General features: G+C 53.5%; 1 protein-coding gene across 1 annotated transcript; it reads left to right on the top strand.

Annotated features, from left to right (window-relative positions):
- The first annotated feature begins 9,153 nt into the window (after positions 1 to 9,153).
- MYOC (myocilin) lies at positions 9,154 to 21,659 on the top strand. Its single transcript, XM_059413982.1, has 3 exons — positions 9,154 to 9,884; positions 18,621 to 18,746; positions 20,862 to 21,659. The coding sequence occupies exons 1-3, from the start codon at positions 9,320 to 9,322 to the stop codon at positions 21,644 to 21,646; spliced, it is 1,476 nt and encodes a 491-aa protein (XP_059269965.1). The 5' UTR covers positions 9,154 to 9,319; the 3' UTR covers positions 21,647 to 21,659.
- The last annotated feature ends 939 nt before the right edge of the window (positions 21,660 to 22,598 follow it).

The raw sequence follows: 22,598 nt of genomic DNA, 5'->3' as shown, positions 1-22,598 counted from the left end.
AAAAAAAAAAAAAGAGGGAGTTGGGCCTGGGTGGCTCAGTCAGTTCAGCATCTGCCTTGGGCTCAGGTCATGATCTCAGGGTCTTGGGATCAAGCCCCACATCAGGCTCCCTGCCTGCTTCTCCCTCTCCCTCTGCCCGCCGCTCCCCTGCTCATGCTCTCTCTCTCTCTCTCTCAAATAAATAAATAAATAAAATGTTTTTAGAAAAAGGCAGTAGGGCAGTCACATTTAACTTGGGCTGCACTGGGTTCTTGGTTGTTATTTATTTGTTTCTGTTTGGGGGGACTTATCTTCTTATTCAGTCTTGCTGGTCCCTGAGGTAGATGGTTCTGACTTTCCCAACCTCAGGCTGGCTAGATTTTGTGGAGAAGCTGCTTGGAGACTGAGAGTCTCTCAGGGGGTCGCTGAACTCTGTGCACAGAGACTCTTCCCAGCGCACCATGTCCAGCTGGATGCTCGGGGCCACTGACATAAGGCCATCCCCCGGTTTTCCATAGTCCATGCCTTCCTGCCTTTACAAAGGCAAAAAGCCACACAGAAGATAGTTTCGGGAACATTTAATTATATTTTTAAAGATTTTATTTTAATGAAAAAACTGGGGCAGGGCTCATGACCCACGGCGGTTTCTAGGTCCCACCCTCTCTCGGCTAAGATACACAGACCCCTAAGAGAGCGGAAATAGGAGGGATACGCATGAGATACAACTGGAAGAAGCTGAGTAAAACTGTAAGGCGAGTTACTTAATAATCACTCAAAACAAGTTCAGGCTGACGACGAATCTTCCAGTCTTAGACCAAACACAACAAAAATGGGAATATTTTAACGACCTTTCATCGTTCTCTTCGGAAAACACTCTGCCTTTCTGCGACTTCTTCCCTGACACCATTCGGACAGTAAAGTCCGTGCTGAGTATCCAGCAGGAGACGTCATTATGAGCTTAACAGGAGGGCTCAGTGTTCCCCGGCCTGGTGCCCTCTCCACGGGGTGCGGGATGCTGGGCGGGGGGTACAGCACGGAAAGCTCGGTAAGCGCTTCACTTCCTCCTTCGTAAAATGGGGTTACCCATCCCGATCTCTGAGGATGGTCACAAGTTTCCAAATCAAAATGAGTTGTTAAATGTAAAAACATGTTTAGGTAGGAGGGACTATCCAAAGACACGGAGCAACATTTCATCTGATTGGAAACTTCTTCAAAAAACCAAGAGTATTCGATAGTCTGTTTTCACACAACAAGCTCAGCAAACAATGGCTCTGGTTTAGGCAAATTTTTCCAATGCGTGGCTCTTGTGGCAGGAGCCTCTCTGAGACCCTCATGCCCCTACACTGCACACCAACCCTTTATTTAGCCAGCAGCAGATCCGAGTAGCTTTGACTTCACATCAAAGATCACAAGTGGGTCGTGCTCCTTTGGTAATTATAAACTTTCAGCTTCTGAGAAGCTGTTATAAACATCAAAACATTTCACAGGGTCCCATGTGAATGGCTGCTGGATGTGTGCTATGTACTGATGGACAAAATAACCATGGAAGGGGTGCCTGGGTGGCTCAGTCGTCAAGCCTCTGCCTTCAGCTCAGGTCATGATTCCCAGGGTCCTGGGATCCAGCCCTGCCTTGGTCCCTGTGCTCAGGGGAAGTCTGCTTCTCTCTGCTCCACTGCCTCTCTCCCTGCTCATTCTCTCGCTCAAATGAATAAATAGAATCTTTTAAAAAAATTAGAAAGAAATGTTTCTCTTCTTTGATGTAAGCCATGAGAAGCATGGTCCCATAGAAAAATGTAAATAGCACAGACGGTCCTCCCCAAAAAACCATGAACTTCCATTTTGCCTGTGCTGTTCCTGCATGGCTACGGTGCCTATGATTTTTTTTTTTTTTTTTTTACTTCTGTGCGGATAAGAAGGGAAGCCCAAGTCGTCCAGAAGTTGTCTCCATCTTCCCCTTAGCCCTCTGCTCCCCTATAACCTTTACTAACAATCTTCAAAATATCTTCTCATGCCTAGCCCCGTGCCAGGCACGCAGAACGCCCTCATGTACTTGTTCAGCGAATGTCCCACAACTGTTCCCACCACGGTAAGAAACACTGCCTGAACACGGTGAGGAAGAGATCATCTGGGGGCGCCGAGCTCGAACTTCTCGCTCTTTCCTGCCAGCCCACACCGTCTAAGGGAATCTGGGCCCGGTTGGTTCTCTGGTCTAAACAGCGCCTTCGCCGCACCACCAACGCCCATGGGCCCCCACCCCAGACACGGGACTGAATGGACTGTGCTTGAGTTTCTATCCCAAGAAGAGAACTCCGGTTGGCTCCTGACGGTGTGGTCGGCTTGAAGGGAGCTCTGCCGCCGGCCGTCTCCCGAGAATGTGATCTAGAAAAGAGAGTCTGGAAGCAGAGCCAACGGGCGGTCACGCTGCGGGGGAGGGTAGGTGTGGGCTGGGGCACGTAAGGGGCCAGATGAAAGCTGAAGTGGGCGGGAAGACACTGGTGAAGTGGAGAAGGGAGTGACACATCAAGAAGGACATTTACGGGGGGCGGGGGGGGGGCACTGCGCAGCTTCTAGAGGCGGGGAGCGCCGCGGCCGCGGTCATCTTTTACAAGGCCTGCCCCAGTGTCAGTTTAGGGGATTACCTACCATAACCAGCGTCCTGCTCCTCAACCCCCATCATTTTTTTAAAGATTTTTTTTTAGGATTTATTTATTTGAAAGAGAGAACATGCACATGAGACCGAGGAGGTGGAGGGAGAGAATCCCAAGCAGACCCCTGCTGAGCACGGGGCACGAGGGGCTCCATCCCATGACCCTGAGACCATGACCTGAGCCGAAATCAGGAGTCAGGTGCTTGACTGACTGAGCCACCCAGCTGCCCTCTTAAGATCCTAATTTTAGGGGTGCCTTGGTGGCTCAGTGGGTTAAACCTCTGCCTTTGGCTCAGGTCGTGATCTCAGGGTCCTGGGATCGAGCCCCGCATCGGGCTCTCTGCTCAGCAGGGAGCCTGCTTCCCCCCCCCTCTCTCTCTGCCTGCCTCTCTGCCTACTGTGATCTCTGTCTGTCAAATAAGTAAAGAAAATCTTAAAAAAAAAATCCTATTTTTAAGTAGTGTCTACACCCAGCGTGGGCTCGAACCTACAAGCCCAGGATCAAGAGTTTCATGCTCGCGGACTGAGCCAGCCCCCCGACCCTTTCTCCTCCTTCTTTCCTCCTTGAGGAACCATGAAAGAGAATCTGTACCTTGAGAGTTAAGGAGGATTTCTTTGCTCAACCTAAGGAGGATCCGCGTCAGCAGGACTCATACCGGCCGCTGGGTGAGTCTCGGATCCCTGCAGGGTTAGTCAGGGACTCTCCAGTAATACCCTCTTTACGCTGGTCGGCTCTGGTCCCAACCAGGGGAGGACACATAAACCCACCGGACATCCCCACATACACTGGGACTGATGTAGCCTTCAAGCTGCTTGTCAATAGGTCGTGTAGAAGAGAAACATCAGAGGAGCCTTGTGGAGCTCATTCTGGGGTCTTTTCTGCAACGGCCGTAAGTCTAGACACAGGACGAAATGGGGAGGCAGAGAACATTCCGGTCCTGGCCCGGGAACCAGCCACGTGACCTTGCACAAGTCAACGAATCACTCTGACCCACGGTCTCTCTGTTTGTAAAGCAGGGATCCCCCGTCTTTGTTCAGCTCACGTCGGGGTTATCTCGAGAGGGTTAAATGAGCTGAGGTTTATGAAAGTGCCCCGGGAGCTCTTCGGCTCGAAATCAGAAAGAAGGTGTGTCAGCTCTAGGCCAGTTTCCAGGCTGTGTCTGCTCTTATTATAGTAACTAAGGTTGTTCCTGACAGGGGTATGAGACGCCATAAGGTAAATCCATTAGGGAGGAGTTAAAAAAAGCAAAAAAATGACTGACTTATGGCACTTGTCCAAGTGATAATTCTAGGAGGGCAAATAATGATGGAAAACAAACTTTTCCCTGTTTTTTTTTTTTGTTGTTTTGTTTTTTTTTTAGGTAGGCTGTATGCCCAGCGTGGAGCCCAACATAGGGCTTGAACTCATGACCCTGAGATCAAGACCTGAGCTGAGATCAAGAGCCAGATGCTTAACCCAGCCATAGTCCCACACATCCCACTTGCTTTTTAATTTCAGGAAAAAATTATGAATCAGGAAAACAGCTCGAAAAGACATTTCCAAATTAATAATTAAATATCTGGTCCTTAGGGAGGGATTTTTATGTGAACTTGAAAGAAAAATGAGAAAAAGCGTGATTTGTTCAGGTCCCAAAGTGGATCATTATTTTTTTTTTTAAATACCAGCACAAGCAGCATCACTGTGTGGGGGCAAGTTCAGGAGGTCAGGCTAGCAGAGCACCTAGAAATAACAGCAAATCCCAGATTCTCAAAAACTTTTGAAAGATAATTCATTTTGATCATTTTAAGAATAAACTAAATATGGATTACATCAATTTAAAGATGGGTAACGATTTTGTAAAGTGAGGCATACAAGGCTACAGTGTCCCAGCCCCTGACAGGTGACCAATCACTGTCCCCCCAACCCCAGCTCTTCCAGCAGGACCCAGGACGGCCCCTGCTCCCCACCGTGAGGCAACCCTGATGCTCCTTCCAGATGGGGCTCTTCTTTGGTGTTTTGAATGAATCTCATTTTTTCTCTCTGTGTTTCCCTTTATTTTATTGATTTATTGGAGGCATTGTCACTCATATTCAGGTTTTAGAGAGCTAATACCCATCTTTTCGCGGTAAGAGACCTGAGATTGCCAAGAGCCTTCAGACATGGAGCTCCTCCAAGTGCGGGATCTGTGCCTCCCTTTATCTCTCCGCACCTCCTACCCCACACCACGCTCACGAATACCCTGTGGAAATCCCGCCTGCCAACAACTGGCAGAAAATCAGCCCAGCACGCCGCATCCTGAGGCCCTGCGATGTCCATGGGACTAGCGGTAGAATCTGTGAGGCAAACGTTGCCCACAATATCCTTGTGATGATTTAAGTGTGGTTGGACTTGAACCGGATGCTGGCATGATGTTTGCCGCTCTCAGGACAACTCGCGGCGGGCTGTCACGACATCCATTCCGCCCCCTAAACACCTCCCTCTCGGGGTACAACATGCTTCTGGGCGACACGAGTCCTGCCCTTGCAAGTCTGTCTCCTGACAGGAAGAAGATAGCCCGGTGCCCAGGCCCTGGACAACCCCGGGGGCCGGCGCGGGATGAAGAGCTGGTGCAGGGCTCCCTGGCTTAAGAGCCTCCATCCCCTTCCCCTCTGCTCCGGGTTGGGGGCGACAAAGGAAGGAGGCGTGGTTAGTCTGATCCATCCCTGGTCACTGCACGCAGCCTGACACCAGACCTCACGGCAGGCCCAGGCCCGGGGATAGCCGTCATCAACACGTCCGTCATCTCATTAGGTCCCATTACAAATGACATCTCCCCGTGAAGCCTTTCCTGTTCCCGAGGAAATCTCCCTCCCTGGGGCTTCTCCAGCACTGAGGTTCCCGGAAGAGGCTTGCCCTTAGCCACAGCTTGACAGCTCCTTCAGGATGCGGAATCACGAATCCTCTGGATGACGGCCAGCAGGACACGGAGGAGAGGGGCCGCTCGGGCTGCTTTTCTCCACCGCCCCCTCCCTGGTCCTCGTCTCCATGCGCTTCAGTTACCATTTCAGTTCACCAGGTCTTGCCGCCGGAAGCCTCCCGAACTGTAATGAAAGAAAGGCATACAGGCGGCCATCCCAGAGGCTCTGTGTGTGCATTTGGGGGAGGGGAGCGTGCCCCCAGCAGAATTCCCTCTCCAGCCGGGAGAGCCCCGCCCCCACCCAAGACACAGAGGGAGGTCCCCAGAGCGTCCTGAGCAGCCTCCAGACGTGCCATTGCCTTGGTTTTCCCTCCTCAGGGCCCGTTTCCTTTCTCTTTCTGCTTCAATTACGGGTCTACCCGTGCACCTCCTGAAAATGGGAGCGCTTGCACCTGCCAGTCACTGGGGACAAAATGAACCGTGACCACAGCCCTGCCTTCACGGGGTTACATTTTCCCATGGAGAACTGCAGGCGAAGGCCGTAGCCAGCCGGCTTACACCCAACACTGAGCCAACAGAAACACAACCTTGAACGGACGGGAATCACTGATGCTTATTTCTGCTGCTCCCTAGTGGCCCCTGCTGCCTCCATCCTGCGCAGGAGGCCCCCGCGGCACCTTCCAGGCCAGGTGCAGCAACAGGCACAACTGCCCTGGACTGACACCCCCCCCCCCCCGGGAGCGTCTTCTTGGCTCCCAACAGCTTCTGAGCTGGAGACTCCCTGGCCCCCGGCTCCAGAAAGGAGATGGCCGTGGAACACAGTCTAACAGCGAATCTGCGGTGGACAGTGTTTCCTCAGAGGGAAACGGGGCTCCCCGCCCAGGCAAATTCCAGAAGGTGGAGACCCCTGGGTAGCAGGGGCGCCGGCCCGGAGGGGTGGTGACCGGCAGGAGGCTGGAGAGTGGGAGGAAGCACGCGGGTCCCTACTGCTGCTCGGGCTGGGAGTCTGCTGTGCCCTCCCCAGCCCTCTGCCGAGGAGAGTAATTCTGTGCGAGGAAAGGCGGCAGATCCGTAACATCGGCTGTAAGAAGCAAAGGGTGTGCATGAGCCTCCCTCCCTGCAGGCCTTCAGTTAACGGGAACGTAGGAAGCGAGCTCATCTCCCAGAGTGTCCGCTCCTGGACGAGGTGACTGGAGTCCTTCATGTATTCTGGGCAACTCCTGGGCCCTTGCGGGGACTCGGCTTGAGCGAGAAGGTGGGAACCTCAGCATCAGAAGACTCGGTTTTCTTTCTGGCTCTGCCACTCGTCGGCTGTGTGACCCCGGGCACGTCCTCTCCTTCTCTGAGCCTGCAAGCGTCCTTGTGGCTCTAGTCCCTCGAAGGCTTTGCGAGGGGGATGGGGAGGCGGGCAGCAGGCGGAGCTCAAGCCGTGGTGATGGGGGTCAGCGAAGGAAGGAAGGCGGAGTGTGGGAGCTCGTCAGTCCTCACCCCGCCAGGGTGAGCATTTGCGGAGAACCATGAAGAACGTCGAGAGTGACTGGTGGGTAGCGCTCGCCCCGCAGACAAGACCTGGGTTGGACCAAGTGAAAACGCCTTCACTCCCCACTGGCACCCATGGGAGTCGGCGGGGGGGGGGGGGGTCCGACAGTGACTGCCACAGAGGACCTGCAGCTCAGGGGAGACAGAGGCACGGAGAGGGACGGAGCGTGGGCCAGGAAGGCCCAGCACAGCCTCGTGGGGACTGAGCCGATTTACGGACCCGGAGCCCCTGGTTGTCCCAGGCGGCGCTGGGCCCCGGAAAGGAACCCAGTCCAAGGGAAGTGAGAACACCGGACCCAAGCCCTAGATTCTTCCTTGACGAGTGGGGTGATTCTGAGCAAACTGAGGGCAGGAAAGTCACTCCCCTTTCTCTTTATCCGGAACTCCTTTCGCGGCACAGCAATCTCACTTAGTCCTCTTAACAGAAGGCAAACGTTCCTGAGGGTGAAGCCAAACGGGTTTGAGCCAGTTCTTGCCGCCTAGAAGAGATTTCACACAATCATCTCGGTAATGTTTGTCACCGGATTCAGGAGCTGAGAACAGGACCCCTCGGTCAGCAGTAAACGGCCACTTGTAAATGTCTCAAGGTCAAGTCTACCTTTAGAACCAAGGAAGAATAGAACCTTTACCGCAAAAGCCCATTTCCCCAAACACAAGGTGAGTCCGCTGGGGCACATCGGAAATATTTACTTCACAGATATGGAGGATGTTTTCGGTATCAGACAACATAAATTGCTCAAACGCAAACAGTATTCTAAAAGTTACTGGCGAGGCTGCTACACACATTCTGATTTGCACAGACCTCCTCTTGGCATATTTGGGAGTTGTTCTTTTTCTTAATTTATTATTTGTTTATTTGTTTCCTCTTCAGGTTTATTCATGTAAAGAAGAGATTGTTAAACAAGGCTCCAAAAAGCCTGGGAATTTGGATATGAAAAAAAAAATTGCGTCTTTATTTTCAGCACCTTCTAACTAAATTTTAGGTTTAACATTTCATTCTGTTACAAAAATAGCCATAAACCCCAAGCTGTATTAGCAGGATCTGTGACTTTGTTGCTACCCATAGAAATCACAGACATTTTATGTTACATTTGCTTGATGCAGATAAATAGCATTTACGCTCACACTTACAAATTAGGCATCCATCCCCATTTTTAAAGTAGCTAAAGATCTTGTTTCTAAAATGTTAATAAAGGTGGGGTGCCTGGCTGGCTCACTGGTAGAGCAAGAGACTCTGGGTCTCCGGGTCATGAGTTCAAGCCCCATGTTGGGTGTGGAGCCTAATTTAATAAATTAGTTGATTTAAAGTATTAATGAGGAAGGACATACATAGTTCAAAATCTAAAAATATTTTGTTAATAGTATTTCATTATCACATGCTTCCTTTGCAGTCATATATATTTTCTATATTTGAAAACATATTCCTGAGAAGCGTCCTACAGATTTCATCCATGATGATGAAGGCCCTTTTGCACACACGCACACACGCACACACACACTCACACACACATTCACACACCTGGTAAGACTAGCCGAGAGGCTGTCACTGACAAGGGTGCCTGGGTTGCGGGGACTGGCATTAGTAAGTCCTCCCAAATACACACCCACGCTTGTTTCAGAGCTGGCGGCAAGGGGAGAATTCTGCTTCCAGCTGGTTCTACAGGTCGCGGCTCCTGAAGGCTGATGGCATGCGGCCCCTGTGTTCTGGCTGACCGTTACTTGTCACTGCCACAGGGACAGAGGGACTGTGTCTTGGGAATGTCTGCACCCTCGGTTTCTAAAGCAGCCCGTGATGTGGAAGCAGGTCTCAGTGAGGTTTGCACAGTAAATGGAAATGAATCCTTGGTGGGGCAGACACGCGCGTGGTCATGTTCGGTGAAGTGGACCCTGCGTGAACGTGTGTGCCCCAAAATAGGGTGGGGGTACAGGGACGATCGTAAAGGTATGGGTGCAGAGAGGGAGACGTTTTTTAAAAGAAATTCAAAACAGATTTCTGGAATGTCCTATTCTAAGATGTTTCCTGGCCCTGAGCAAACAATCCCCTGTGCACGGCCCCACCCTGCCTCATGTGGCCTCCCCCGGCTCCCCCCGCGCAGGGCTGGCTCTGCAGTATATAGAGAGCGCCGTGCAGCCTCTGTGCGTGACCCCGCAGGGCCACCCACCCAGGCGCCGGGCAGGGCCAGAGAGCTTTCCCGGGGAAGCCTTGCCCAGCGCCCGCCCCGACGGCATCTGTGCAAGTCACCGCCACCACAGGCATCACTGCCACTGCAGGTGCACCATGGCCGCCGTCCAGCTGCTCCTTCTGGCCTGCCTCATGTGGGCTTTTGAGGCCAGGACGGCTCAGCTGCGGAAGGCCGATGACGGCAGTGGCCGCTGCCAGTACACCTTCAGCGTGGCCAGCCCCACCGAGCCCAGCTGCCCCGAGCAGGGCCAGGCGGCGTCCGCCATCCGGGACCTGCAGAGAGACAGCAGCACCCAGCGGGCCGACCTGGAGGCCACCAAAGCCCGCCTCAGCTCCCTGGAGGGCCTCCTCCGCCGACTGACCGAGGGCCAGGCGGCCGGGTCCTCAGACGGCCAGGAGGGGCTGCAGGGGGAGCTGGATGCCCTGAGAAGGGACAGAGAACAGCTGGAAACCCAAGCCAGGGAGCTGGAGGTGGCCTATGGCAACCTCCTCCGCGACAAGGCAGTTCTGGAGGAAGAGAAGAGGCAGCTGGGGCAGGAGAACGACAATCTGGCCCGGAGACTAGAAAGCAGCAGCCAGGAGGTGGCCCGGCTGAGAAGGGGCCAATGTCCCCAGGCCCACAACTCCTCTCAGGACGCGCCACCAGGCTCCGGGGAGGAAGGTAAGAAAGAGGAGGGGCAAAGGGGCCCCCGAGTCCAGAAGGTACCTTGGTTCATGGTGTCCTGTTACAGGTGGCCCAGACGGGCCTTTCCCGCTGCCTCCGCTGTCCCCGAGACGGCTCGTCTGGCACGCGGTGGACAAATGAGAGCGGCAGAGCGATCACACGTATCACTAGTTGTCTGGCTCCCGGGCGGTCCGTTGGGTCAGAGGTTCCAAGTTCTCGTGCCTCCCGGCATGGCTCTCCCAATCTTAGCAAAGCGACAAAAAGAAGGACCAGGTGAGACGTGTGCGTGTATAGGACTGGTAGAAAATTGCCAGCTATTGTCCTTAGAAAACCCTTTTCTGAATCTTCCTTTGGAGACTGTGATTCCTACGTTTTGTCATTAAAATGACCTCTGTGAGATGACCGCAGGTGAATGAAATCATGGTAGACGGTAGAGGTTTTGCTTTTGTTTTGTTTCTTCCTTTAATGTCCTGTCTTGGCAAAATAAAGAGATGGCAACCCTTTGTCGGGTTCCTCGGTTCGTGGTTTGGGGAGTTTTCCAACTCTTTGCCCAGTCCCAGAACCTCTGCTTTCAAGGCCCCGGGCCGCTCCTTGAGGTGGCTCCTTCTCACTGGGACACTCTTCTGCTCGTCCTGGTCCCCGCTGGAAGGTGAGTCCGTGGGTGTGCACTGCGACAGGTGGCACCCTCTCCCCATTATTCGAGAGGATGGTATTTGTGTCACTTTTTGTGAAATTCTGCCCCCAAATACTCCGTTTCATAATTAGTTTTCCGATCAGAAAGAAACAAGTGAGCAAAGCCAATGGTGAGGGAGGTAGTCCAGACGCTCCAGAGACGTCAACATCAAGAAAGAGGAGGGGGTGTGGCTCGTTCCAGAGTCTAGGTGCTAAGGAGATGCGATGGCCAAATCCAGCGCGTGGCCTTGGAAGGGGTCCTACATCTGGGTGAGAAAAGCCACAGCGACAGGTTTGGATTCACTGAGGAGGGAATGTAGACTATCAGGTCCTGTCGTTTCTTGGGTGCGAGGTGGTATCGTGGCTGTGAAGCGTATCCTTCTAAGGAGACACATACTCATGCTAGGGGTGAGGAGTCAGAATGCTGCAGTTTACTTTCTGATGGTTCAGTGAAAACTGCAAATGTATCAAGAGTGACAGAAACAAAGGAAAAACAAATGTGACCAGATAGTAACAATTGGTGACTTTCAGTGAGCTGCACAGGGTGAGGGGCTTTTATTGTACGATTCTTTCAGCTTTTCAAATAGTTCGGAGATCTTCAAAATACAACAACTATTTTTTTTGAAAGGGCTTTCTAGGGGCATCTGGGTGACTCTAACCGTTAAGCATCGGCTCTTGACCTCAGCTCAGGTCTTGATCTCAGGGTCGTGAGTTCAAGTTCCACCTTGGTCTTTGTGCTGCGTATGGAGCCTAATTTAAAAAAAAAAATGACTTCCTATCTGAGAGGCAAAGTCTGCATGTAAATGAGACTGAAAAACCCAGAAGTCGATGCTCAGGTATCACCCTGGGCAAGTCACTTAACCTCTGCCCCTTGCTTTCTTATCTGTTACGTGGTAATGAAAATTCCTCCTGTGAATGATTCCTGTGCTGTTCAAATGAAATAACTCCCAGGTGTAAAGGATTTTTTAAAAATCCTGTATTTCTAGGGGCGCCTGGGTGGCTCAGTGGGTTAAAGCCCCTCCCTTTGATGAGGGAGCAGGAGGCTGGCTGAGGACAAAGCAAAGGCTGGCGCCTTGCACCCCCTCTTCATCCGCTCCCCTCCATAGGTGTAGCATCCCTCAGGCACCCCTGACTGCCATAAAATGATAAATAGTTAACTTGCTGAGATCACAATCCTACAAGACAGGAGTCTCCCTTGGTTTGCAAATGTCCTTGAGATTTACAACAAAGAAGTTACCTTATCAATAGCCCAATTTCCAAAGACACAGAACTCAGTTCCTCAAGCCTAATGTCACCCTCCCCTCCATAAAAAAAACCGAAGGAGGTGGAAGTAGAAGGAAAAGTAAATAAAGTTAAATTTCTTCTAAACCTAAATCTCATTAACAAGGATGCTTGATAGCAGGAATGTAACATTCCACCAGACTTCCAATTCTCTTTACTTGATAGCAACTAAGCCTTCAATATCCTGATAGTATTCTTTGCCCCAATAGCCCTTCTGGACACCCCTTTGTCCTCACCTACCCAACTCCTGTGTATATAACCAGCCACTCCTCACAACCCGGGGCAGCAGCTCTTCCTGCCCACGGGTCCTGTCCCCGTGCTTTATTAAACCACCATTTTGCACCAAAGATGTCTTAAGAATTCTTTCTTTAATCGTCAGCTCCGAACCTCACCCCACCGAACCTGACTTAGGTTCTGGGACTTCATCACCTTCAGCTCAGGTCATGATCTCAGGGTCCTGGGATCGAGCCCCACATCGGGCTCCCTGCCCAGCGGGAGCCTGCTTCCTCCTCTCTCTCTGCCTGCCTCTCTGCCTACTTGTGATCTCTGTCTGTCAAATAAATAAATCTTTTTTAAAAAATCCTGTATTTCTATAGTTGGAAGAGACTCAATTCTAAATTTTACAACAAAGAAAAATAAGGTGTGAAGACCCCGGGCCCCGGGGGGCACAGTGATTAGTAGTGGCAGGAAGACTTGTGTACCTGAGTCTTCGAGCACTGATAAAAGAATCAGTATTCATAGAAACATGATGAATCATTACTTATTTCCGACTGTCAAGTGATGGAGTCACATAATCAACAAAAATCTGTGTGTGTGCGCACGTGTGCGTGTGTATAAACAGAGGCAACTTTTTTTTTTTTATTGTTTTGTCATTTAACAAGACTTGGGGAATGTATTAGCTGTGCTCTCTAATTCCACATTTCTTTTTCTTCTTTCCAGCTGCTCTACTTTTGAAATGGGGACAACAGCCCATTAGAGTGAACTCCAAACTTGGAAGGTCTTTTTTGCAATGAGGTTTTAAAAATTTTTTATTTTTTTTTCCCATGAGCAGGAGATTACATTAGCACAAGAATGTAGAGCTGCAAAAGGAGCCCACAAAACGTCTGAGCCCCTGGCTCGTTTTGTGCAGATATGGAAACTGAGGCCCAGAGCTGGTCCGTGGCCACCTAGTCAGCAAGAACTGAATTCTAATTCAATCCCTCCCACCTGAGGTCCAGTGGCCCTTCAGGACCTTGAAGTGACCTCTAGTTTACAGAACCTAAAGATGAAAGACAGGAAGTTTCCATTTATTTCCAATATTATTATTTAAATTTAAACTTAAATTTAAATTAAGTTTCCAGAATTATTATTAAAAAAAAGAAAAGATTTTATTTTAAATAATCTCTACACCCAGCATGGGGCCTGAACTCACAGCCCGAGGTCTTCATACACTCCACCCCCTGAGCCAGCTGGGCACCCCAGGAAGGTTACATTTAAATATCGGGAAAGAAACGTTTGGAACAAAAGATAGGCTTCAAGGTCCTAGATCTGCAGGTAAAGGGCTTTCTGGGCAGCGGGAATTTAAGTGTGGGTATGCTTTCTGCAGGGGCAGCGAGAGCTGATGTGGGGGGAAGCCGGGGGGGAGGGCTCAGCGAGGCCGCGTGAGCCCGGACGAGGGAGACCACAGAAGGTGGATTTTTCTCACTCGGCTGTCACTGAAACTGTCACCACTACGGTCTTTATGGTGTAATCATTACCTAGAAAAAGGTCGCCCTAGAATCACAGAACTCTCTTGTTCAGTGTGCGTGGTGTGCATGTGTGTGTGTGTACATGTGAGAGAATGGAGATCATATATATATAATTTTGTAGTAATCGTTTTGTAGCAAAATGTCTGGAAACCTGTTAAGCCCAGAGCAGAAACACAGAGATTACCAGATGACATATCAGAGCCGGTTATTAGTGTCACAAGAGAAGCCTCCTTTTCCCTTCGTCTGACCTCTGCTTCCGATCGGTCCTCCCAGAGGACAGCCTGGGATGGGGGCTCGTGTGCAGTGGTTTGTATGGGCCACGATCCCAGGGAGCAGAGGCCGGGACAGGGGAGAGTGAGTCAGGGAAGGAAGCGGAGCCCGTAAGCAGTGGGGGGCATTCTCCAGGGGAGCCGCACAGTGGCTGGTGGGGCTGGGTAGAAGGCAGCAGAGCAAGAGAGCTTTCCCTCGTGCGTCGGACACTCTGCTGTCCAAGGATCATCGCGCCAGAGGGGGCATGGGCCCCAGGCTGGCTCTCGCAGAGGCTCAGGGAACCCGGGGCAGGGTGGCTGAGACGGGGTCCTGGGGGGGACATGGGCACAAGGCAGGCGGCTGCAGCAGTGAGTGGGAAAGGGAGGGCGGGTGTGAAGGAAGCGCCCCAGAACTGTTCCAAGCTCAGGATAATAATCCCTCGTGGGGGTTACTGCACAGATGACAAGTACCAGGGAGAAGCATCCCAACCGCAGGCTGCAGAGCGGTCGGAGCTCCGAAGGCCTCTTGTGCTCGAGCTGTGCCGCTGTTGAAAAATGCCCTTTAATGACTAGACTTCAGCACACACTGATCCGAGAGCAGGACCGTAGGAGCAGCACCGGGGACGTGAGTCCGGCAGCGCCCTGTGGCTTTCCTGGGTGGCTTCTAGGTCACGCCCGCTAGAACGCGGCTGCCAAGTAGAGGTCAGGGACATTGGGCAGTGCATGCAGGAAATTTCCAAAATTCTGCAAGAGACATGAGCTTTTCAACCACAGAAGGACTGAATTTTAACAGAAACAAATAAAAGCTCTAAAAATTTTTGGCTGTGGGATACAATACTGTCCTCAGTATTAGGTGATTTTCATAACCTCTTTTTGTTTCCTCCCCACATTTGGAGTGAAATCAGAGTGATGTTTAAGCATTCCAGAGGAATGTTTGACACATTTTTACTGAGAACCTTTCATTCAGTTTGACCTGCGGATACCGAGGTCAAGGTTGCGTAACTTGGCCGAAGTCACACACCGGGTGCGTGGTTGTGCTCAAGCTGTGCCTCGCACCGGGTGCGAGGCGGGTCCGAACGAGGAAGCTCTGACCTGGCCCAGGCCAGGCTCGTTGGCGCAGCTGCTTGCCAGCCTCGGGGCTGCGCGTCCCCTCCCACGGGCTTCTGTCTCGGGCCGGGCAGCCCTACCTGGGAGCTGACCATTGCCGGTGCTCCTGCCGGACACAGCCAAGAAGCCGCCGGTGGACTTGTCATCGGCCCGCGCCCTCGGCCGGCTGAGCAAGGGCCGCACAGTCTTCCAGAAGCCTCTCCCTGCCATTCTGTTTCGCTGTGGTTCTCGCTTACTCCCAAGCAAGCACATGAGGGGTTCCAGCAACCGTGAAGAAAGGCGCAGGGGTGAGGCAGAGAGGGAGAGGCCAGGAGAAGGAGGGAAAAGGGGCTCCCCTGTGCAGAGCGGGCGAGAGCACCAGGAGAGGAGCTCTGTCCCCCCGGCCCCGGCCCCCGAGGCCACCGTGGCTGCTCTTCCTCCCACAACGTCCCTCCGGCGCCCTCTGCCGAGAAAGCGCGACACCGTCCCCACTTACTCACTCTGCAGAGAGCGCACCAGTGGGCAGAGCGGCCGGGAGAGGAGAAGCCGATGCCCGGAGCAGGGAGCCGGTGTGGGGACTCCAGCCTGGGACCCTGGGATCATGACCTGAGCTGAAGGCAGCGGCTTCACCGACCGAGCCGCCCAGGCGCCCGTTGTCCCCACTGTAAAGGAGACATCCTTGCTTTTCAGAACGCATCTAGGGAAGGCTGCGTGTGGCACAAGGGGCAATTAATTTTTACGACAAACTTCCCCCGACGAAGTTCCCACCTGCCATGACCTCGGCAGACCTGGGCTCAAGTCCTTAGTCCTGCCACTAACCAGCGGTGTGACCTTCGGCAAGTTACTTGACTTCTCTGAGCCTGTTTTCTCTTCTCCAAAATGAAGGTACGATGGTCCACGTCAGGACTGTTACGTGGAATAGAGGTAATGAGCGCAGGACCCGGCTCCTGGGAGGCGCTTAATAACTAATAATTAAATTAGTTCCAAGCTGCAGTCCTAAAGTTTTTTCCTATTTCTTTAGAAGCTGTGAAGGTATCAGAGCGCAGACATAATTCCTACGAAACTGCCCCGCCGTGTGGAGAGAGCTCAAAGCACCTGCTAGTGGTCTCTTCTCACAAAGGATCTGTTTTCAGGATTTCAGTATCTTCAGGGAAGTCACCCTGGAAAATGCCTTTTTTGCATTCGTTTTCCCCACTTTCTTTATCTCCTCTCTGATTAAAGTGGGCACTTTTCTTTGTTTTCTTCTTACTGATTCACAGGTGTGTACCCTTCAGTGTGTGTCTGTTTCCCAGTAAGTCACTAAGCTCCACAATCACGCTGGCCACATTCTTGGAGCGCAGTAAGTGCGTCAGGTGTGCAGAGAAGGAGCTGGCGCTGAGGGGGGGGGGTGTATGGCAACTGTGGGTCCCGGAGCTGAAGGGCAGGGAACTGGGGAGCAGCAAGAGAACCTTCTAGAGGTTTATAGAAATGCCACCGCAGTATTTCTCACCTCACTCTGCCTAACGCTAGCTCCAGTATTCGGAGCATGCACTGAAATGGTTAAAGCAGTTAGAATTATTCCAAAGAACAGTCCGTGATGGTCTGAGGAGGTTGCCCAGGAAGAGAGAGAGCCCACCTCAGGGAGTTTGCTCAACACCTGCTTTTGAGAAACTGCCCAGCCGGGCCTTGCGGCCCATCAGCCTCTGCTCGTGCGGAGCAGGGTCAAGGCTCTGTCGTTATGTTTTAGACCTAAGAGGAGGTGAGGAGACGGGAGAGGCAGACGGAGAGGGTGAAGCCTGTGCTCCAGGAAGCAGGGACGGTGACAGAGGGCTCTGCTCGCCCCGGTAGAGGAAGGGGTCGCTCACTTACCTTTTGGCTCCTCAGCCCAGGGGGAGGAGGGTGGTGGCTGGAGATTGATGGAAAGTCCACCTGACCTCGTGAATCGGCCTCTGCCTTGGGTACCCTCTTAGGTCAAGGCCATCTTCAGAGCGAAGAGCCCAGGGCTTTTCTTACCTCCACAGACCTTCAGGCAGATGAAAAGAGGAGTCAGGCAGCCAAATTAATCTCCTCGGACCCTCCAGGAGCCCCTTGTATTGTCCGAGGGGTTCTTATTCCCAAAGTAGTCCGGAACGAACCCACGTTACTTCTCAGCGAGAGGGCTTGGCCAGACCACGGGCCAGCTGTCATCGCTCCCCGTGTACCTCCACACCTAGACCTCGTTGCACTGGCAGGTGTTCCAGAGGGGCTGGCTACTTAGACGGGCGGACAGCTCCCCAAGACTGGGGAGACTGAAGGCCCTGGACTCATTCCTGATGGTCCCTGGACTTTGGGTGCACATCTAGAACGCCCTCAGTTGGCTACACGTTTTGGCTTAAGGGTCTTAACGGCTCCTGCAGCCCCTCGGGACTGAGGGACTTCCCAGGGCGGGAGGACACACCCCCCGCAGGGCCGTTCCTCCCAGGGAGGCCAGTTCAGGTCTGCAGAGCACGGCAGAGGCAGCCCCATGCAGGCCTCAGAGCCTCAGCCCGTTAGGAAACCATCTCTGCCTCCCTCTAGTTCTGAGCGCTGAAGCTAACTCCCAGCAACTATAAGAGGCACCTGAGTCCGGACACGTGAAAATCTGAAAAAAAAAAACGAGTGGCTTAAAATTGATGACACATGTGTAGCCAGAAGGGCTAAGTGTTTCATTATCAGCTTCCGTGCCTGCCAGGTTGCATTTGACCCGGCTTTACACGCTCAGCTGACGCACTCTGTCAGATCCCCTTCTGAGACCAGTTGTGGACAGGGCAGAGTGCGTGGGATTCCTCCCGGAATCCGCGGGGCGGGGGGGCCAGTTGAGGGAAGGGGTGGGGAGGACACTGGTCAGACACGGAGTTACCACACTATGTCACACTTAGCTACTTCGGTTTAGGATTAGGGTCAGACAAGAGTCCTTGCACGCGAGGGAAAAGCAGGAGTCAGGAGCAACAGCTTAGCTGTTTTAAAATGCAGCTTTATCGTTCGGGTACAGCCCGGGAGCTGACTGCTCCTCGGGTACAGCCCGGGAGCTGACTGCTCCTGGAAGTTCGCGGTCTCCACATTCCATTTAGTAATGTAAATGTAAAGCCGGGTCTGTCTCCTCGCAGGAGCATGTGCATCACGATGGGAGAAGAACCTTTTGTCATGCAGGGGACTGTTAATTGTTGCATTTCAGGCATCCCCGGAAGATGCTGAGGACCTTCTCAACACCCTCGAATCACACTTCACCTGCTCATAAGTTGGGGAATTATTTTGTGTACAAGCTTACTTTATTTATTTTAAATACCCTATTCTGAGCAAGGCACATCGCGATGCTATCTATTGTTTGGGAGCTTCTTGTTATGGGAATTTTTCAAACATTCGTAAAAGTGGAGAGAAACAAGAGCCCCGTGTACCTGTCACCCCGCTCCAACAGCTGCCCACGGAATCCCACCCTGTTTTATCTCCACCCTCAACACTACAGATTCCTTATCTTTTTAAAAACCTTTTTTAAAGTTTTGTTTGTGTAAGTAATCTCTACACCCAACATGGGTCTCGAACTCACAACTCCAAGATCAAGAGTCACATGCTCTTCTGACAGAACCATCCAGACACCCCTACATATTTATTGCCTTAAATCCCAACACTGTCATGTCTGTGGGAGCCTATTTAAATACCATCCTCAGTGTAGTCATTGGGCCCTTTTCGTCATACTATAAATTTGTCTCTTTCTTTTAATACAGTTCCTAAATGGAATGTGGAGACCGCGAACTTCCAGGAGCTGAAGTCAGAGTTAACTGAGGTTCCTGCTTCCCGAATCCTGAAGGAGAGTCCATCTGGCCATCCTGAGAATGAAGAGGAAGACCCTGGTACGAAGTTAAATGTCTTCCCTTTTGTCCACACACGGTCTTTATCTGGGCCTGTTCTGTGTTCAGAGCTGGTCAGTCCGCTTTGCGGGGAGGGCGAACCATCAGCTCTGGCAGTGAGGCAGGAAAGTGGGAGAGGAAGAGCCCCTCTCTGCTCCCTTCCCAGAGAAGCCCCGCAGGAAGTCAGCCTTTCCTAGCAAAGCCCTAGATCTCACTCGCTGCCCCCCACGGGGATGGTGGGCTCAGCTGGGCTGCGCTGGGGGAAGAGGAGAGAGAGGGGACTCTCACCCCCGTGATTGCCACCTAGAAGTCCATCGCATTGTCCAGCAGGTCCTTCAGATCTTTCTTTTTCTTCAGGCCCGATGACCCCATGTGCCCTCTCAGCACACAGTTAGCAGATACTCAGCAGAAGTGTCTTTTCTGAACGGTGGGTACTGAGAAGTACAGCTGCCCCTCTCCAAAGTGCTCCCTGAAAGCCGGGCTTAAGGCGGGCTCTTTCAGAAGCTGTGACTACCCGTGTTTCTGGAAATTACTTCCAGCACAGGAGCTTGCATGGCGATGGGGATGTTTTAAAGTTTTCCAAATACGGTTCTCTGAGACCCGAGCAGCAAAGACTTCCCACCCTTTACACGGAGAGTGAAAAAAGCACAGATAGCTGCTTGTCTGTTTCAGCCAAGTCTACATTTTTAACCATCTATTCATCACATTTTAAAACGTATGTTCGGGTTTTATTGTATTAAAATGACCCCTATACTATGTGGTCCATCAGTTCAGGCTTGAAGAACTTTGTTTTACAGAGGTTTTTTTTTTTTTTTTTTCTTTTCTTTTCTTTCTTTCTTTTGTTTGTTGGTTTGAGAGAGAGAGCATGAGAGGGGAGAAGGTCAGAGAGAGAAACAGGGACTTCTCCCTGTTGAGCAGGGAGCCTGATGTGGGACTCAATCCTGGGACTCCAGGATCATAACCTGAGCCAAAAGTAGTCACTTAACCAACTGAGCCACATAGGCACCTGGTTTTACAGAGTTTATTATAATGACTTGATTTTTGTTTCATTTTTATTAATTTTTTAAGATCTTATTTATTTATTTATTTATTTGAGAGAGAGAGGGAGCGAGTGCACACAAATAGGGGGAAAGGGGCAGAGGGAGAGGGAGAAGCAGACTCCCTGCTGAGCAAGGAGACCAGCAGGTGGCTGGGGCTGGATCCCAGAACCATGAGATCAAGATCTGAGCTGAAGGCAGCTGCCCAACTGACTGAGTCACCTAGGTGCCCTTGTTTCTTTCTTTCTTTCTTTTTTTTTTTTTTTTGAGATTTATTTACTGGGACGCCTGGGTCCCGCATCGGGCTCCTTGCGCAGCGGGGAGCCTGCTTCTCCCTCTGCCAATGCCTGCCTGTGCTGGTGCGCTCTCTCTCCCTCTCTCTAACAAATAAATAAATAAAATCTTTTAAAAAAAGATTTATTTACTTATTTATTTGACAGACAGATCACAAGCAGGCAGAGAGGCAGACAGAGAGGGTGGAGGGTAAGCAGGCTCCCCGCGGAGCAGCGAGCCCGATGTGGGGCTCGATCCCAGGACCCTGGGATCACGACCTGCACCTAAGGCAGAGGCTTTAACCCACTGAGCCACCCAGGGCCTGCCCCCATTTCATTTTTAAAAAATGAATTTGATCAGACATGAAAGTAAAGAGTAGTATAACAGACCCCGTCAGTGTCTGCCCGGCGTCAGTCAAATAGGCTGCTCCCTGCAGCCTTCCTCTTTACAACAGATACCGGGTGACAAGTGTCACTAATACTTTCCAGGCCATTTACTCTCTACGAGGTACCCAACATGTGTGATCACATTGAACACCCACAACATCCCTACTACCCGAAACTGTCCCTTTGTACCCACGACCACGCCAGGGTCGAGGGGCTGAGGGACCCGAACGGCACCGTGCCGGGGAAGGGCAGAGCCTGACCTTGACCCCGGCGCCCCATCTCCTGGGCTGTGGCTCGGGCGGGCTCGGGCGCGCGGCCGCGGGGCGCACGGACGGTGGCAGAGCGGCCCGGGTCATGCGTGTGTCGCGCCCCGGGTCATGCGTGTGTCGCGCCCCGGGTCATGCGTGTGTCGCGCCCCGCAGGCTGCGGAGAGCTGGTCTGGGTGGGCGAGCCGCTCACCCTGCGCAGAGCCGAGACGGCCGCGGGCAAGTACGGCGTGTGGATGCGAGACCCGAAGCCCCGGCCCCCGCACACGGCGGAGACCACGTGGCGAGTGGACACGGTGGGCGCCGACGTGCGGCAGGTGCTCGAGTACGCCCGCGCCGCGCAGTTCCTGCAGGGCCGCCCCTCCCGGGTGCACGTGCTGCCGCGGCCGCTGGAGAGCACCGGCGCCGTGGTCTACGCGGGCAGCCTCTACTTCCAGGCCGCGGGGTCGGCCACGCTGGTGCGCTACGACCTGGCCTCCGGGACGGTGCGGGCCGAGAGGGAGCTGCCGGGCGCCGGCTTCCGCGGGCAGTTCCCGTACTCGTGGGGCGGCTACTCGGACATCGACCTGGCGGTGGACGAGACGGGGCTGTGGGCCATCTACAGCACGCGCGCGGCCCGGGGCGCCATCGTCCTGTCGCGGCTGAGCCCCGACAGCCTGGCCCCGCGGCGCACGTGGCAGACCAACATCCGCAAGCGCGCGGTGGCCAACGCCTTCCTGGTGTGCGGCCGCCTCTACACGGTCAGCAGCTACGCGTCGCCCGACGCCGCCGTCAACTTCGCCTACGACCCGGCCACGGGGCGCACCAAGGCGCTGCGCGTGCCGCTGCGGGTCCGCCACGGCTACAGCTGCGCGCTGGACTACAACCCGCGCGAGCGGCGCCTCTTCGGCTGGGACAACTTCCACATGGTCGCCTACGACGTCCGCCTCGCGCGGGGCTGAGTGCGCGGCGGCCCGGCCCGGCCCGGCCCTCGGGGCGCGATCTGCGGCCGCCCCGGGCCGCCCCGGGGGCTCCGGGGGCCGGGGCGGGGGGAGGGCTCGCGCCGGACCGCCCGCCTGGACCGCCCGCCTGGCCCCGGGTCGTCCCGGCCGCCCGCTGGTTCCCGCCGCCGCAGCGGGGTCAGACCAGCGGCTCTTGTGGCCGCGCGGGGGTGGGGTGGGGTCGGGGGCTTCGCGCGGCGTCGCTGCGGCGCCCCATAACCTTGGCCCCGCGAAATAAAGCGATCTCACAGCCTGTCCTGACCTCCGCCTGCTTTGCTTAGGAGAGCCCGGATTCCGGCACCTGATAATCCCTCGGGGTGCGAGCTGAGCCAGCAGGACACCAGCAGTGTGTGTGTGTGTGTGTGTGTGTGTGTGTCTGAGAGGTGGCTTTGCCGCGTGGCCCCGGACGACACCAGGCAACCATGGAACCTGCCCCTCCGCCCCATCGCCTGGGCTCCAGGTCCCTCCCAAGCCATCTTCTCTTTCCCCAGCAGCCTGGGCTCTGTGTCGGCTCTTACTGGCCGGGGCATGGGCATCCGTTCCCTAAACTACAACCCAGGTGAGCAGATGCGCCCCCCCCCCATTGGCTTTTAAGTAACTGAACTTATTGTGACCTTGATGTCCCCTTGCCCCGAGTGGGACAACACTTCATCTGGCCAATTCAGCTTGGCCACTGTCGCGTTAATGTGCTTTCAGTCAGTTCAGGTCATTCCTCGTCCCCGAGCTCCTCCAGGTGGCCTCCGTGCTCCAGAGAGGCCAGGGCCCTGGGGAGAGCAGGGAGAGGCATCCAGGCCAATTCTTGTCCCGCCGGGTCTCAGTCACTGTGCAGCCTCCAGTACTGGCCGCTGACACGCTCGTCTCCACATGTGACGGCCACGTGACGGCCATGTCCCGAGGCCAGCTCCGGCAGGCT

This window comes from Mustela nigripes, chromosome 10, assembly GCF_022355385.1.
Source record: "Mustela nigripes isolate SB6536 chromosome 10, MUSNIG.SB6536, whole genome shotgun sequence".
Taxonomy (NCBI): Eukaryota; Metazoa; Chordata; class Mammalia; order Carnivora; family Mustelidae; genus Mustela; species Mustela nigripes.
The sequence above is the reverse complement of the archived record's forward strand: the minus strand, read 5'-3'. Positions and strand labels throughout refer to the sequence as shown.